The following is a 17639-nucleotide window of genomic DNA, read 5'->3' as shown; positions in this document are numbered from 1 at the left end:
GCATAAGACAGTAAGCACCAGGTTATGTTCTATCAGACAGTTAATATTTTGTTCTCTCTCTGAATTACAAAATCAAAAATAATAAATAGGAAATGAGATTCCTTCTTGCTGCTAAAGTAATAAACAATTTGAAATGTGTAGTTGCATATATGTTTGGATTTGACCCATCATTTACTTTATTCTTCAACTTTAAATAGAGAGCATAATCCCCACTAATGGTAGTAGAGATGAACCACTTCAAATTAATAAGAGATATAAATTAGATTCTGAAGGAGCCCCTCACCTTCATATTCCAGGATAAAGAAGATATCTGTAAAAAAAAAAAAAAAAAAAAAAGAAGATATCTGTAACTTCTTTTATCTTCTAAATAAAGTTTCATGTGACCTGACAGGATTATAATACATTTTAAAATTCGACCATCTTAAGATATTTCTGCAAAGAAAATAATTCATTTTAATTAAAATCCACAAGGAAGGGGCTCCCTGGTGGCGCAGTGGTTGAGAATCTGCCTGCCAATGCAGGGGACACGGGTTCGAGCCCTGGTCTGGGAAGATCCCATATGCCGCGGAGCAACTAGGCCCGTGAGCCACAATTACTGAGCCCGCGCGTCTGGAGCCTGTGCTCCGCAACAAGAGAGGCCGCGATAATGAGAGGCCCGTGCACCGCGATGAAGAGTGGCCCCCCACTTGCCACAACTAGAGAAAGCCCTTGCACAGAAACGAAGACCCAACACAGCCATAAATAATAAATAAATAAATTTTAAAAAAAATAATAAAATAAAATAAAATCCACAAGGAAAAGTGGAACAGAAGATACAAAATGGGGGCCAGAAAACTCTAGCCTGTGCCACCCTAAGAACTGGGGTCCCTCTCTCAGGTAGACAAACCGGTCGCTAGGCTTCCTCCTCCTAGGAGTGCAAATTCACTAGCAAATGCAGTCTCCCCACACCACCACATACATGTACACAGCATGCCTACCGCCTCCCTCCCTCCAGCCCTGTGGAAACTCCAGTAAGAGATTCAGATCCGAAAGAGCTTTTGCTCATTTTACAGGTGAGAAAACTGAGGATCAAAAGTGAAATTGATTGCCCAGGATTATAACCTGCTGACCGGAAACCCAGTCACTCAACTCAGCCCAATGCTCTTTCCACTGTTCTTCCCGGTCCACAAAAACCACACAGCAAAGTGGGGGTGGGGGGGGGTGGAACGGAAGGGCACCCATGCAGACCATCATCTGCCTCTGAGAGACCCGACTTCAGGGAGACCTCCTCAGGAGACCCCCCCCCCCACCCATTGTGGGTTTTTGTTTATCTTCACAGAACAGAACATATCTTTTGATGGAGAGATCTGTGAACTGTGATATAAAGATCCACGGGACACAAAAGAGGAATTTAGACCTTGAGGCCAGATACCTGGAATTTGGTCAAAAAAAGGAAAAAAAAAAAAAAAAGCAGTGCTTTTTAATCAACTTCTGCAGCAGTACGTTGTGGTAGGAAGAACAAGACCTCTAAAATAAGATCGATTTTTGACTCTGCTATCTTCTAGCTGAGTGGCCTTGAGCAAGTTTCTTAGTCTCTCCAAATTCATTTCTTTATCTATAAAATGAGCACCAATTTGAGGGGTTTGAATCTTTGCATGGAGTGAGAAGAGAGAGACAGAGAGTAAGAGAGAAAACACACGGGGCATGTAGGCTCTCAGTGCATGACACAAAATAGACACTCAAATGTCTGCTTGTTGAATAAGAAGCTTAATTCTTCAGCTGGACCATCTCCTGGAAGTAAGTCTCCTTTGCTTTAGAGATATGAACAGAATGACCCCTAAGGCCCTAGACCACACAGAAAAGATGCAGGACCACTCAGGCCCTGAAACTGTGCCTTGGATTTGAAACTAGTTGAGCCAGTGGTCTTAGACTCTAAGAATAGAATACTGTGAGTGCCCCTCTAAAGGTTTATCTGGACGCCTGGACAGTGTTTGATCCCTAGACTAACAACAAAGGCAACATTCAAATGACCCCACTCCCAAACTAGATTAAATAATCCTACAGTGTGTGTTCCCGGCGCACAATACTTCCCCAATGCATTCATTGCTCTGGCTGTGATTGCCTGCCCCCTTGTCTGTCTTGCCAACTGGGCTATAAACTCCACTACCATTTAACTCAGTGCTATCCCCACTTTTTAACCCATAACGGAGGCTCAGTATATCTTCCTAAAGGAAAAAAGTCCAGCAACTTCCTTAAAACATCTACCATCGTTGGCTCGAAAAATCAGCCTAAAGTATTCGTGTTCTCCACTCCCCCAGTTCTTCCCCAATACCCCCGCAGAGGAAGCCTCTTCTCTAGTTTCACCATTTGGGCCACTTAGATATCTGCTCGGGATGTTCCTCACCACGTTGTTAATCTGTTCAGTAAATTGTTTTCAAAACCAGGATCTCGTGTACTGGGCCCCATGGCAGGAGTTCAGCAGGGAATGCTCCACTATCCCTCATGGAGAGGCTCACAGAATAAAGTGAGCTTGGATGAAGCCTCTGATTTTCAGAGAGGCCACTAGCCATTAGCCAAAATATTTCTGGATCAGTAACTACACCCTATCATCATCTTGACTCTCTAAAAATTACAATGTGGCTTTAGGACCTGGTACATAGCGTTCACTCAATAGATATTTGGTGGATAAAGGAATGAATGGGATAGGATGGGAATTCCAGTGAGCTTTTATTGCTCTGGGCTGATATAGGAGACATGCAGCAAATAAAATCATTTATTTGAGGATAAAGCTAATAAAGTAAATCTTTAACTTGAGTAAGTCTAGATTTTGGAACCCACTAAGGTGGTATACCCTGAGAGCTTACTAACATTTCAGAAGTCCTCTGAGGAGCAGGTGATGCCTCTCATAAACATTTCCTGTCACCAACTAGGTGAGACAGGGTTTTCTGATACCACAGCTAAGCATGTGCCGCCTGAATTCAGAGTTCTCCCCAGAGATCTTCTATCCTGGAAAACACTGGTTAACTAAACTCTCTAAACTTCCAGGCACCAGAACATTCTCCTGTTTCCGAACTCTTTGGCTCCAAACAGTAACTTGCCAGATTCTATACTTTCCTTTACTGATAATCTCAAATTATTTTGTTTCAGACTTGTCTCCGTGGCTGGAGACAAGGCCAGAAAGGCTATGCCTTTAAGGGAAGGGATCTTCATAAATTCTCCCAATAGTGGCCACACAGTAGGTGTTTCATAAGTAAGCTTTTAAAATTTGTCTTCTATGTGTAGCCCTGTCCAAAGTCTCCAAGAGAGACATAGTGTGCATTGGAGAGAAGGGAAAGAACACAGCCCTCATTTTTCTAGAGCTCTCCAGACAGCTCTCACTCACATTCTCTCTGTGCCCTCCACCTTCTGACAGTCTCAAAGACTATGGAAAACAAGCAAAACCGTAAAACGAAATCACCTAACACAATTTAAATATGGTAGATTAGATGCTAGGCTGGAATCTTCCCTTTCGATAAAAGGAAATGCCTGCACAGATGATGATGGATCTCAAGCTTGACAAGTATTTCACTCATTCTCTAGAGTCTCCTGACACGTTGAGACCTCAAGCAGGGTGTTGAAAGGTCAATTTTTTGGTACCAACTCTGACTCAAAAAGATTATTCTCCTGTGAGGTGAAGGAGAGGAAAGAAACGGGGGCAGTGAGATTTTTCCATCCACTCCACCCAGAGGGTAATTAATCCAAATGAGACTGGGGTGGGTGGAGCTCAAACATCGCCCATTCAACCCACACCTTCACCCAGGGTTGTTAAGACAGAAGCGCCCCTATCAATCTTCGGGTTGAATCAATACCCCTCCCGCAGAGACCCGCTCTCAGGAAACTGTGACAGGAGGAAAGGTCAGGAACACAGGATCTGGACCGGCTGTCGGGGAACAGCGGGCCCGAGCGCCCCCCGCGGAGCCTGCTCTCAGCCAATGGGAGCCTGAGGTCCCGGGATGATGAGATGAGGGGCCGCTGCTGGGCCAATCAGGCTCCAGGCGCGGCCAGGGGGAGGAGATGGGAGGAGAGGCCGGGGGCGATGGAGACAGAGCTACATCAACAGAAGTTTCTCACCTTGGAATGCGAGGGGCGCTCCCGCATCTCCTGCACATCTTCGACTCGTCTCGGGAGGAGTGCCCCAGGCTACTTTCCCAACTTCCTCACGCTGCTCCCAGCTCGCGAGGAGAAGGCAGGCTGCTGAGAGCCCCTACCACGGCTGGCCTTCTTTTTACGTTGTCTGCAGGGAGAAAGGAGGCGAGGGACACCTTGGTGCTGGGGAACTGACCTCTGTCCTGGTGGGCCTCTGGCTGGGGAGGGTCAAAGAGGAGCGGCTGGGCCTGGGGGACTCCATGCGGGGGCCATGGACAGAGCAGCGCTCCTGGGACTGTCCCGCCTGTGCGCGCTGTGGGCAGCCCTGCTCGCGCTGTTCCCCTGCGGATCCCAAGGAAACTGGATGTGAGTATGGGGGCAGCAGGGGCGCACGGGGTTTGTGGCAAAAGGGATGCCCAGCCTCAGGGAACTTTCAGCTGAGGCTGGAGAGGAGAGGCGGGACCCTAGGGCGGGCGACCTAAATTTCGGGTAAACATCTGGGACTGGGGAGGAGAGCAGGGCAGCGGCTGACGCTAGGGGCGGCCGTGTCTTACAGGTGGTTGGGCATCGCCTCCTTTGGGGTTCCGGAGAAGCTGGGCTGCGCCAACTTGCCGCTGAACAGCCGCCAGAAGGAGCTGTGCAAGAGGAAACCGTACCTGCTGCCGAGCATCTGCGAGGGCGCCCGGCTGGGCATTCAGGAGTGCAGGAGCCAGTTCAGATACGAGAGATGGAACTGCCTGGTGGCCGCCGCCGCCCCGCCGGACGCCAGCCCTCTCTTTGGCTACGAGCTGAGCAGCGGTGAGTCCCGGGACGCTCTCAGCTGGCGCGGGACGGAGGGCAGGTCCTCCAATTCTTGTAAATAGAGAGTGCTTGCGTGGTCCCGTCGCTCCCTAAATCCCCAGAGAGGTCCTTTAGTGCAATGAAATTAGGGGCGACGGAAGCCAGACCCGGGGTGCAGGTGCGGTCCTGGAGGGGGTGACACCCCAGGTCCCGAGCGGGGCGCGTGGAGCTGTAGCTCTTCCTCCTTCCCGCGGCGCCCGGCCAGAGTTGGGGAAAAGCTGACACTCCACCCCGCCGACCCCTCGGACCCCGTAGCGCCCCCCTACGTGGGTGACCAGCTGGAGAAACATGATGTCGGCTGCAGGGAATGCCGCTGCCGCATCTGCTTTGATTTAAGCAGCTCCGCTGCGCACCGCGCACTGGCTAATTGCAGCGAAGCCCCAAGTTGGTTGGCTCCTCACAGCACCGGGAAGACGGAATAATGGCGATTTTAAAGGGACTGTCCCGGACAGCCCCACGTGAGGCTAACTCGAGCACTACTTTAGTTCTCCCCTCTATTCCTTTCCTTCTACCTTCTCCCTCCTGTGCGCACAGCCGCGGCGCGGGAAGCTGCTGTAAAACAAAGTTCCACTTCCACCGGCCTAGCAGTGACTTGGTAAGGATAAAGGTACAGAGGTATCAGCAGATTCAAAGAATTTCAGGCCCTGGGCGCTGAAAGATCCTTAGTTGTTTTTCACATTCATTTCGGTTCCCCCTCCACCTTTGACCCTTCCCCGCCGGGTCCCTACACTCGCCGCCGCCAAAGCATCGCTTTTGCCCCGCTGCGCTTTGGTCGGCACACCCTTCCGAAAGAGCCCTGACTCCCTGCAGAAAAAAAAGAAAAGAAGAAGAAGAGGATGTGTTCTTCACAGTTGCTGAAATGTAGAGGCATCTGCTGTTGAAAGGGTTTATTGGACAACGACGTGATAACGTTTCTACTCCAATCTAAACATCTCCAAAGGGGGAAAAAAAAAGTCGCCTGCTGAGTCCCTTCTAGACCATTTTATTACTGTTTTAATGGGACTTTAATTTGCAAAGATTTTAGCTCAAAACCTATTGCAGATGTGTTATATCCATATTCAATATTCAATTGTTTTCCGTAACAATTCTTTTTTTTTTTTTTTTTGCTGATGACATTTCAATTATCTTTAACTGCCTTTAATACTGTAAGAGGATATAATACTGTACATAAGAATATTTCTATAGTATTTACCTTTCATATTAATATTGTTTTTCAGGATATCCTTAAAAAATCAGTCTTTGATGTGAAAGGAAACTGCAACATTTATCTCCTAATTGCTTTGGTCTTTGCTTAATTTTAATTTGCATTCTGACGTGTATTTTTGATACAACAAAAGTCATACCAAATTTTTCACCTTGTGTTTTCTGATAACACATTTTAAATTTAACGAGAAGGGTAAGCGGGACTCCTTTGGGCATTGTATCACTATTTACGTATCCATACGAGGGATTTTAAATTCAACGTGTATTTATAGAATTTTTGTTGTCTGTTAAGTGCTGAGCTGGATGCTGACGTACATTTCAAATTTTAAAAATAAACAGATGATATTAAGGTATGAGGACAATTTATGATATACAATATAGGAAAATCATACTGAAAATTAATGTTGCTTTTTTAAAAGCTGAGAACACTATGAAATTGTCCTTTCTTAAATATGTACTCATTAAATCATCCATTGAAAAGTTGCTTCCCTGATAAGAAGGTAAGTAGAAGGCTTTGTTATGAACATAAACAGAGAACGGTATGACATTCATTTAGCAACTTATGTTTTATTCTAGGCACCAAGGAAACAGCATTTATTTACGCTGTGATGGCTGCAGGCCTGGTGCATTCTGTGACCAGGTCATGCAGTGCAGGCAACATGACTGAGTGTTCCTGTGACACCACCTTGCAGAACGACGGCTCAGCAAGTGAAGGCTGGCACTGGGGGGGCTGCTCTGATGATGTCCAGTATGGCATGTGGTTCAGCAGAAAGTTCCTAGATTTCCCCATCAGAAATACCACGGGAAAAGAAAGCAAAGTACTATTAGCAATGAACCTACATAACAATGAAGCTGGAAGGCAGGTATGTATTAGAAAATGGAATAGAAATCCAGTGCCTTTAGGTAAATAACACTAGGATTACACTTCTGGATCAATCTGACCAAATGGTTTAAAAACCAAACGCATGCAGTCTAAGAATATATATGTATGTGTGTGTGTGTATATATATAGATAGATAGATAGATAGATAGATAGATATGTAAAATTATATGTGTGTTTATTGTATATGTATAACAGCAAGTATATATATAAATATCTATCTATCTATCTATCTATCTATCTAGCAAGTATATATATAAATATCTATCTATCTATCTATCTATCTATCTATATATATACATATTATTTCATGAGCCTGTACTGACCATATTGATTTAGTTTAAGTTTACATCTGATGTGAGTTGAATCTGGTTATAGAATATATTTGTGATTGTATATTTCGTATACCTAAAACACCAATTATAAAATAATAGAAGTACAAGTGCCTGTTGGGTCATTTTATTCCACCCTCTTAGATGGTTAGTTGCAGAGCCAGAATAAGACTTACAGTATCTGCCTTTCTAACAGGACTGAATCAAATTTCATTTTTTCAAATTTGAATTTTCATTATATTTTTAAATCTATATTTTAGTAGGCAATGGCATCTAAAGAAGTTATCAGTTCTGTCCTTACTTTCTATAGCAAAACATTCTTGAATACATTAGAGAATACACAACTCAATATTTTTTGTAAAACAAAATTTATTTAAGGGAATTAGTTATGTTATTATAAAGCAATGTAGATTCACTGTAAAAACTGATAAATACAGATAAATGTAAAGCAACTATAGATATATTAAATATTTTGATATTTAAAAATATAGATATATTAAAGATCTAGGGAGAGGGAAATTTGAAGACTCACATCTAATTAACCTCTTTATGAATTTTTTAATGCTAAATTATCTTAAAATGGAGGAAATTTGTAGCTTAATTTAACTTTTATGTATTTACCTTAATGAATATTGACACAATAAGCTTTGAGTTCTACAACATAGTTGAATTACTTGGTAATTCATAGTGACTTTCCAAAAACAGTCAAAACCTCTCTTAGGAATATAGATTTTCTATTTTGTAATAATCTTTTCAGGATGGGAATATCACCACATATCCTATATTATTGTAAATATTCAATAACCTGTAAAGGTCCCAAAGTAGTCATTGCAATCTGCCACATTCTCCTGCAATAAATTAAAACGAGTTGCGGTATCTCTTAGGAATATGCTGCATTTGTTTTACATTTTTGGAAAGTGAATAAATGGAACTTGCTTGGAATAGTTGCAAGTTTCAGCCAGTTTTCTTTACTTAACCACTTTGGTTTAAAATACAAAAACCGAAAACTCAATAAATATATCACCGTAACACTTCAAATTCAAACTTGACTATTCAGTTCTATTTGAATATTGATTCAAAACGGAAGATTAGAAAATAGGAAAGTCAGTAAATAGCTATGTAAGCTTTTCATTTTTTTGTTTTGAAATTTTAAGTTAATTTATCTCACGAAAGTAACTCCTGCTAACACCATAGTTATGCACAGGTCTCTTCTTGATAAAGTTTTACATTTAAAAAAAATTAAATGAATGAGTTTTTGCTTCAATTTAAATAATATCCAATAAAGGAATTTTTATTATTTCTAACATATTAATATAAAAGAGGTTAAAGGTAATTAACATTTGTTCTTTAAAAGTCTAAACTAGAGAAAAACATCAAGTCAAATTAATACATTTTAAAAACAAGAAAACAATTGAATGAATATTTAGTATCACCTTAGACCTTAAATCTTCTTTAGTCATTCTTTAAATAATTTGGTAGAGACTAAAAAAACTTTAATCAGAAAACAAAACTTCAAACTCATGTTATAATTCATTCTTTTGAATAAAGTTATCTCCAGACTTATGAAAAGTCCTAAAGTATTCTAAAATGTATTTTTATTAGCCATATTAGACAGCTATTTAGTTTTATTCCATCTTATGTGGCTTTTTTTCTAATTAGGTAGCAATATTTGCCTCTGTAACTATTAACTTTGATCTATTTATATTCTGATTTTTTTTAAAGAAACATACAACTATTCAGCATCAATTTTAATCCACTGTTTGTCGGCAATAAAACAATCTCCTCACTTTACTGAGGTTTTCCCTATTTTTCTAATTACGCCAAAAAAATTCAGCCTTTAGGTATATACACATTTTGTGTAAATTTCAGTTTTCTCTACTGCATTTTTTTTTTCCACATTGGTCTAGATGGAAGCTTAAAATATTACAAAATATTACCTGGATATTTTGAGGGTACTACACTGATGTTTTCGTTGGTCTTTTCTCATGAACTATTACAATTCAAAACATTTTAATATTTTTCTTTCCATTGGTGGTTAAAAAAAAAAACAAAAAAAAACCCAACACCACCACCAGCACCGGAACAACAACAAAAATCAACCAGGTTTCCAAGATATTACCTAACATGGAAGAACAAAATACTACATTTTCAATATTGGCAATTAAGAGTTTAATCTAATAGGTATATCCTTCTGAGTAAGGTTCAAGGTCTGCATTCAGTTGAGTTGATTTTCCTCATCTCAAAATCCCAAACTCAAAACGTAGGAAAGCGTTCAGAAAAATGTGGGTACTGGCGCTTAGTAGTGCTGTGAACAGAATAGATGATTTTCTAACCGCTGACCTTAAATATTCTAATTCCCACTTGGTTTCTGACACCATTCCTAAAGTTATGACTCCAAGAATAATGTTGCCAAATGGTGATTGTCTAACAGAAAGATGTGATGTCTTCCAGGGGCAGAACTTCTGAGAATAATGTGACTTGGAATATTTGTGGGTATTTCTTTTGGTGTGCTTAAAATATTTCCATTCTTCCCATGTCCACCTCATAAACTTTTACGTTTCCCTACCCCATAATTTGTTTTATGATGAGTAACTCAAAAAAGTGGCATGGGCCCCACCCCTAAACTTCATTAACCTGTTTCAAGAATATTTACAAGCACTTGAACAACACACAAGTGTTTTGCTTTTCAGCAGGTTCATATATATTTTTGGACTGAAAGGGACAAAATGGGTCAGAGAAATAGGAATACTACAATTAGCCATCCAATTTATGTCACCGTTTTCATAAAAACTTAAACAGATCATCTGATAGTTGACAAATGAAATGTCACAAAATGTTCCATAACAGTTGTTTTTTTTTTTTTAGTCATTTCTGTAAAGTTTGGATAAAGCAACCTACCGAAAAACAATCACCTCCGGCTGTGTTACCTCTGAGTCAAAACTAACTCCTTAGACCACTTCTCAAACAGTTTCTGGTTTTACATTAAGTGTTAATGAAACATCTTTCCTATTTCACTTCATCAGAAATTTATCAAACCAAAATTTAACATAGGAAACCCAGTAGATTAAATGCTATGCTCCTAATTGCTCTCCCATAGTTTAAAAATATTCCACCTAAATGTGCACATCTGTTTGCAATAATTAACAAAACATTCCTCTCTTAATATCATTATAAACCTTAACAACTCAGCGAAGTAGAGAAAGGAATTTTCTCATAACCACACACAACTCATTCGCTTGCTATTCTCTTACTTTTCCTGTTAGAAAATCACTATGCTGTCACTGCAGCTCAGAATGGCTATTTGACATCAATTAAGAATCCTAGCTGAAAAGCTCCAGAATATATATTTTTTGGAGTGTTCATGCAATTTTCTTAAATGTATTTGTACTTTCCACTTTCATTTTTCTGTTCTACCAAAATTATCCTGCTACATATAAAGACTTTATATCATATATTACCATCTATCCTTATGGAAGACAAGTGTCTCAACCAGGCTATTTATTTTTCTGTCAAATTAGAATAATAAGCAAGTACATGTTCATGAACTACTTACTATATGCAAGGCATTTCTTCCTATAAAACTAAATCAAGTAAAATAATTTATGAAAATGTGCTCTGAGTGTTAAATTCTGTGTGTGTGTATGGTGTGTGTGTGTGTGTGTGTGTGTACATGTCATCTGCCCTTGAACTCTGCATTTCATCACATTCTCCTAGTGGTGGTTGCATTGCTTTATTTTATCCCTATTTGTCCAAGTTTCTTCTTTGGAGTCTTAGAAGGGTATAATCATTTAAATTGCATGTCAAGTTCTTTGTCTTTCTCTCCTAGAATATCAATATGAATAGTATTCACATATATAATAAAAATACTATTTCTTTTCTTATACTTATCGTTAAAGACAAAAAGGTAATGGAATTGAAAGATGATAGAATTAAATTCCTTAAAAATATCTCTAGAAAGTTTAGTTAACTCCACGTATTTAAAAGTTTCTAGTTTTCTATGGCAGGAAAATCTCCCCAAAATTCGGATACAGATTCAGCAGGTGGTATCCCTGGATTCAAAATCAGTCTTCCCTCTTATCCTTCACACCTGTGCAGTAGTGTGTCACTCTTGTGTCCTAGCACTGCTGTGGGCTGAGGAATTGGAGGAAAACTCAGCCAGATCAGGGTCTCCCAATATCATTGACTTCCTAGCAGTGACTCTCTTGTTGAAGAAAGTGGTCTTTATTACTTCTTCTTTATTCAGATTACCAACAGAGGATGAGTTAAAACTGTTCAAGTGAGCTAGACTAACCATTCAATGAGTATTTGGTGAGCGTTTATTCTGTCCTCCATGCTTTGCAAATTGGCAACACCATAGGTGATGTCTGAACTGGTTAATAAAAGAAAAAGTCAGCTCCTCAGTCAAGAATCTGAGCGAGAGGCAGCTCTAAATCACTAAGTGATGACTGTAACAAGTGTTGATCGGGTTTAAACACATAAACTTACATTCTTAGATTTTTGGCTTTCTTTGGACAATTTGTTTTTTTGTTACCTGGCATTGATTGAGCTCTCTTTTTCTCATATCCTTTGGGCACTTAAAATCTGAACAAAAGTAGGCAGATCGCATTAATTTGAACATTTATTTGCCTGGAGACTTTTTAAAAATTGAAGGCTTTGTGAATATCAAATGCCATAAATTTAACCAAATAAGATTGTGTGCCAAATTGTTTTCAATTGAAAGGTAAATTTTACCTGAGATAATAAGAAATAGACATATCTACTGGCTTCTTAGTTTCATGAGTTCAAAACAAGCATATGTGTCGTATCCTATAAAAGACAGTGTTTAAATGTTGTTCGGTTTATTATTTTAAACACTAATATAAAGTATTGACTATTACACAAATCAATACCATATGCTCTCATTCAAGGCTGCAAATATAACAAATTGTTTGAAATACTCTGTCTCATTAGATAGTTCAGAAACTTTAGTTAATTTGTTAGGAAATGTAACATTCCACAAACATGTCAATGTCAACTGTGGTACAAAATAACAAAGTAGAAACCCCTGTCATTTTATAGTTTTGATAAGAACTTTAAGTGGAATTTAAGCGGTGGGGTTTTTCCTTTCTTTGGCGAGATTACACACATAATTTCCAAGTTATCGAATGGCTAGATCCGTTTTTTATTTTACCCAGCCTGTTGACAGAATGTCAACTCTCCAGTTAGTCCTGACGATTTATTAATCTGCTCTGCCATCCTCTGGGGATTGCAGGAAGTTATGCTGACTGGCCGGTATGTAAGAAATTAGAACTATAAACTTTTATTTTAGAAATCTCTGTATTGTTTTTGCACGGTTAGCCCCATCTGAAATTTTATCTCAACTCTTACCGTACCTTCTTCTTCAGGGACAAGGGGAATTTATTTTGACCTTAATGTGTGTCAGGCAATGGATTCTAACCCATGTATGTAATCTCATTGAATTCCTCCATCGGAACAGAATAACTCGGCACTTAGAATTGAAAAATCATATAAATATTATACCTTTTCTATGTTAGGAGGGTGCCACTGATCCTTCAAGAATAGGACGTATGTTTTGAATTAATTTTCCAGAAAAGGGGAAGAATTGGCTGGGAGCCACCGCACTCTCCAGCCCCTTCTTTCGACCAACTTAAGTTGATTAGTCAGGATTTCTCACGTGGTCTGTGACCAGGGGATTGCATATGCCCCCAAACCCCTGTGAATATAACTGACTTTTGCAGTGATCAAACCTGAGAACTGTCAGTTCAGTAGCTCTCATCCTTAAATGCTCTTGGAATCATCTGAGCAGCTTTGCAGAAGTCATTGCCTGGACCCCACCTTGACAAATTAAATAAGAATCTCAGGGGTTATTTGTAAAGTTCCACAGGTGTTTCTGTGTGCATACAAGTCACCTGAGGATCTTATTAAAATGCAGATTTCAATTCCGCAGGTTTGGTGAGGGGCCTGAGGGTCTGTATCTCTCACAAATGATGCTGGTGCTATTGGCCCATGAACCACACTCTGAGTAGCAAGGTGCTAAAATGAACGGTATCAGGAACATAGAGGCACTAATGAACATCCTCTCGCACCCAAAATTAAATGAGAGACTAGAAATAAAAGTAGCTTCCCTTTGTTATCTCAGCTAATCTCTGTTAACATTATTAGCCTGGTCTGCAGCTTTAAATTAGACTCAGAAAGGTTTGTTCTGTAGGGTGAAGAGAAGGACAAAACATTTGAATTCTAAGCAACCTAAAAGATCCTTTACGTGCAAAATCATCCTTTTTTTAAAAAATTATTATTTTATTTCTATTATTTAATTGAAGTATTTTTAAAACTATTATTATTTTATTTAATTTTAATTGAAGTATATAACCATCGTTTTTATACAGGAGTAAACAGATCCAGAAAGTTAAGTGATTAGGCTGGTAGTGCGTCTGTTGTTGAGTAAAACACTTCATGAACAATGTTTCACTCAATTCCTGTTGGTTTCAGGCTGTCGCCAAGTTGATGTCATTAGAGTGCCGGTGTCACGGAGTTTCCGGCTCCTGTGCTGTGAAAACATGCTGGAAAACCATGTCTTCTTTCGAAAAGATTGGCCGTCTGTTGAAGGATAAATATGAAAACAGTGTCCAAATCTCAGACAAAATAAAGAGGAAAATGCACAGGCGAGAGAAAGATCAGAGGAAAATACCAATCCACAAGGATGATCTGCTCTACGTTAATAAGTCTCCTAATTACTGTGTAGAGGATAAGAAACTCGGGATCCCAGGGACCCAAGGCAGAGAGTGCAACCGCACGTCAGAGGGCGCAGACGGCTGCAACCTCCTCTGCTGCGGCAGGGGCTACAACACTCACGTGGTCAGGCACGTGGAGCGATGCGAGTGCAAGTTTATCTGGTGCTGCTATGTCCGCTGCAGGAGGTGTGAAAGCATGACTGATGTCCACACTTGCAAGTAACCACTCCAGCCAGCCTTGGGCAAGAGTCCCCAGTGACAGACGTACAACGGGAGTGGCTCCCACTGTGCTGGGCTGGGGAGCCTGACACCTGCCTCCTCAGAATTCCCAGATCCTCGAGGCTCTCTCAGAAGTCCCTTTACCTGATCGATGTCAATGTCACACACTAGGCATGTAGATTTCTTGGGATTCTAAAACTGAAAAAGTTTGAGTTCACATGTTGGTGGTTTAGGGAACAGATATGAGGGGCAAGGAAGATAAACTGTTTCGTAAGCAAGAAAGAACAGGAAAGAGCCTTCATGCCGAGAGACCTGGTCCATACTCAGGATAAGATCCTTGACTATGGAACTCGGTTATGGAACTCAGTAGTGGTGGGTGAATATTAGTCATTTTTAAAAGACATCTATTAGAGCAGCAAGGAGCAGTAAACATGAATCTCATTCTCTGAGTATTTTTTATGAAGAAATCATACTAAGTGTTGGTGCATAGCAACAGAAGCTGTTGGGACAGGTGAACAGAAGTGGTGGGTGCCTACTTAACACTTCCATTCATTCAGAAAGAATCTTCATAAGTGATATAACACCCCTAAAACATGTTTGTTAGTGATATTTTGTGACAAAACAAAAGAAGCAAGATGTAAGAAGCAAAATGTAAAAAGCAAAATGTATGATTTGGAGTTTAAGTGACTTTTAACCAGGAGAATTGATCTACAAGAGTATCAGTAAGGTATATAGCAACCTTTATCTTTGGCTTCACACTTTCATTATAGACCAGCTTCCACTATTAAAAACTCAGCTCTGAAATACTGGAGGAAGGGATCCTGAAAGCATGTGGGAAAATCAGAGGTAGAAATATAAAGGGCTCTCGTACATTGTAAGGAAAAGCACCCTTTAAATGTGTAAAGACAGTATTTTGTACAGTATTTTGTTAAATTTTTTAATATTTTGTAAATAATGTTCTTAAGTTATATGATATATATAGAAACTTAAGATATTTTTTGCCAAAGCCCAAGAGCTAAGGCAATAAAATTATCTCAGAAATAATATTAGCTTCTGTTTCCTTTCATACTATTAACTTTGACATTTTTTCATACATTGAAAAAGAAGTTCACTGAGCAGTTATATGGATATGCATTTCCTGCCAAAATGGCAGCTTTATATGTTGTAAATTAAAATATGCAGCAATATATTGACAATTGTGCTATTTCAGCAGTCAGATTAGTTGAATTCTGTTCTCAATTAGTTATGTTTAACTTGTAAGGCTATTATAATAAATTATACAGTAAAAGTCTTAACTGGAAAAAAGAATCTAAATCAGAATAATGATCAATTTGTGGATTTGATATCCTGGATATTTAATATGTTGTGTGAAATGCTGCATTTCCATGTGAATTTTGAGTGGTCTTTCTTGTTTTAGTATTCATGCATGTATATTCATGATATTTTACAAGGTTCCTGGTGAAAATTACAGGGCTGTATTTAAGGTGGTATTTTAATGTAAATGCTATGTTTTTTATGAATTGTTAAATATTTCAGTATCATATAGAAAAAATAGATTTTCTAAGTTCAGAATGGACAAAGAAAGAATATTCTTTTTCTCAAAATAAGCTAAAGAAATGTTTCCTTGCCCACCCTGGTCTCATCCTATTTCCTTTCAATTTTATTTAAAAAGCAAAGCAATAATTTGTGAAAAAGAGTAAACCATGGAAAATGACTCTGATCTAATATTAAAATCAAGGCTAAACATTTAACTGTGACCCTTAAAGTTTAACAAAATTACTATTTACTGAATGAGAGACTCCAAAATGACAAATGAACAAATACAGTGCTTATTTAAGAGCGGTTTACCATTCTTCAGCATCCACTGATGAGAATAACCTGAAAAATAGACACTTATTATTATGCCTTTTTTTTGCAAAGTATATCTATTTTATCTGCGTTGAAAATAAGCACTCTTTCTTAAAACATGAAGACTGCAGTTTCCATTAATAACCATTTTTTTCTATCAACTAGAAAACTTTTCATAATTAACTTACCAACCGATTGTGAGAACCAGGGAGACTTTAATTCACAAATACATGACTACTATTCAACCACTGCTGAAAAACAGTGGTGCCAACTCAGCACCACCCCCTAACCCCCGCATGCCTGAGCAAGAACTCCCAGCTCCCAAGCTGTGTCTTTGGTTTCTTCTTTTCCGTCTCCCTGGCATCACCATGGAAGCCATCCATGAATGTCTCACCTGTGTTACTGGTTGACAGCCTAGCTTTGGCCCATTTCCTTCCCAGTCCCCATCGTAGTATAGGTAGCAGCATGGTGCTCCTGGAAATACACGTTCTGGGGCCCAAACGCTTCTATCCAGTTTAGGCTATTATGCCTTCATGGTTTAGGGCTCCTTATGGTGCAGGTAACAAAAAAAGCAACCCAGACTGACAAACATTAAAGGAAATGTACTGACTCAGTGGGTGAAAAGTCTAGAGTTGTGACCGATTCAGGTGAAGTTTGATCCAAAAGCTCACACCATGTTCTCAGGACTCAGGTCTCCCCATCTCCAGCCTAAAGAAGCTGGCTTCTGTGATGTTGTCTTCGACTGTAGGCTCCACAGGGTTCTGTGCCAACACCCCCAATACCCTAGTCTCAGCAGCTCTGGGCTCTCGGCTTCTCTCACCAACACGGCTGCCACACTTCCTTCCAGATCTAACATTCTCCTACTACTCATTCTAAGGAAAGGGAGAGTTTCTTTTTTTTTTTTTTTGGTTGCTCACACAAGAGAGAGGGCAAAGTTATTTCTCAGAATGCCCAGCAAAAGTCATCATTGGCTCTGATTGGTTAATGTGCCTATCCCTGAGCCAATCACAATGGCCATTGGGGATTGGGGTTGGATGATACACTGATCATTTTAAAGCAATCAAGACCCATGCTGGGAAATGGCAGTGGGGTTCATTCCAACTAAACCCACATAGTTTGAGAATAGGAAAGGGATGAGTCCACAGAGAAAAACCAGGAGGTTATGTTACCATAAAGGGTCCTCTATGCTGGACAGTCCCCAGCTCTAGTGATGTGTTTAGGAAACAGCTTTCTGGTATCACATGGATCGGGCTCACTGCCAGACAATCACGGTGGGTAAAAAGTGCCTTGATTTGTTCAAATGCCCTTTATGATGATAAGAGGGGAGGGGAGTTACACTCCAGTGTATTAATTTTCAATTTAGGAGTTCAACATTTTGTACACTTGGAACTGCTTAATAGAGGCAATGGTTAGAGGCAATGATGATTATCTTGAAATGTGATCCAGAAAAACGTATCAAACAGCATTATCTGTAATCTCTGG

The 17639-nt window shown here is 39.8% G+C and overlaps 1 protein-coding gene and 1 long non-coding RNA gene across 3 annotated transcripts in view; one reads left to right on the top strand and one right to left on the bottom strand.

Moving 5' to 3' along the window:
- Positions 1-4898, bottom strand: part of LOC130708633 (uncharacterized) — a 19511-nt gene extending 14613 nt beyond the window's left edge. For both annotated transcript variants that reach the window (XR_009008909.1, XR_009008910.1), the window contains exons 1-2: positions 4761-4898; positions 4090-4252 (exon numbers count right to left, since the gene is read on the bottom strand). This is a non-coding gene — a long non-coding RNA (uncharacterized LOC130708633). The remainder of the gene's footprint in view (positions 1-4089; positions 4253-4760) is intronic.
- WNT16 (Wnt family member 16) lies at positions 4241-17639 on the top strand. The gene is made up of 4 exons (XM_007177251.2): positions 4241-4470; positions 4661-4902; positions 6724-7010; positions 13849-17639. Exons 1-4 carry the CDS (start codon positions 4376-4378, stop codon positions 14311-14313), a joined length of 1089 nt encoding a protein of 362 aa, XP_007177313.2. The 5' UTR covers positions 4241-4375; the 3' UTR covers positions 14314-17639.

The sequence above is a fragment of the Balaenoptera acutorostrata genome, chromosome 7, assembly GCF_949987535.1.
Source record: "Balaenoptera acutorostrata chromosome 7, mBalAcu1.1, whole genome shotgun sequence".
NCBI lineage: Eukaryota > Metazoa > Chordata > Mammalia > Artiodactyla > Balaenopteridae > Balaenoptera > Balaenoptera acutorostrata.
Note: the sequence above shows the minus strand (reverse complement) of the source record. Positions and strands in the feature narration are given on the sequence as shown.

Bases quoted from the DNA above. Each gene is read 5' to 3' on its own strand.
- WNT16 (XM_007177251.2), top strand. From the start codon at position 4,376: ATGGACAGAGCAGCGCTCCTGGGACTGTCCCGCCTGTGCGCGCTGTGG. The intron at 4,471-4,660 runs GTGAGTATGGGG...CGTGTCTTACAG, and splicing joins GGATCCCAAGGAAACTGGAT to GTGGTTGGGCATCGCCTCCT. The intron at 4,903-6,723 runs GTGAGTCCCGGG...GTTTTATTCTAG, and splicing joins TGGCTACGAGCTGAGCAGCG to GCACCAAGGAAACAGCATTT.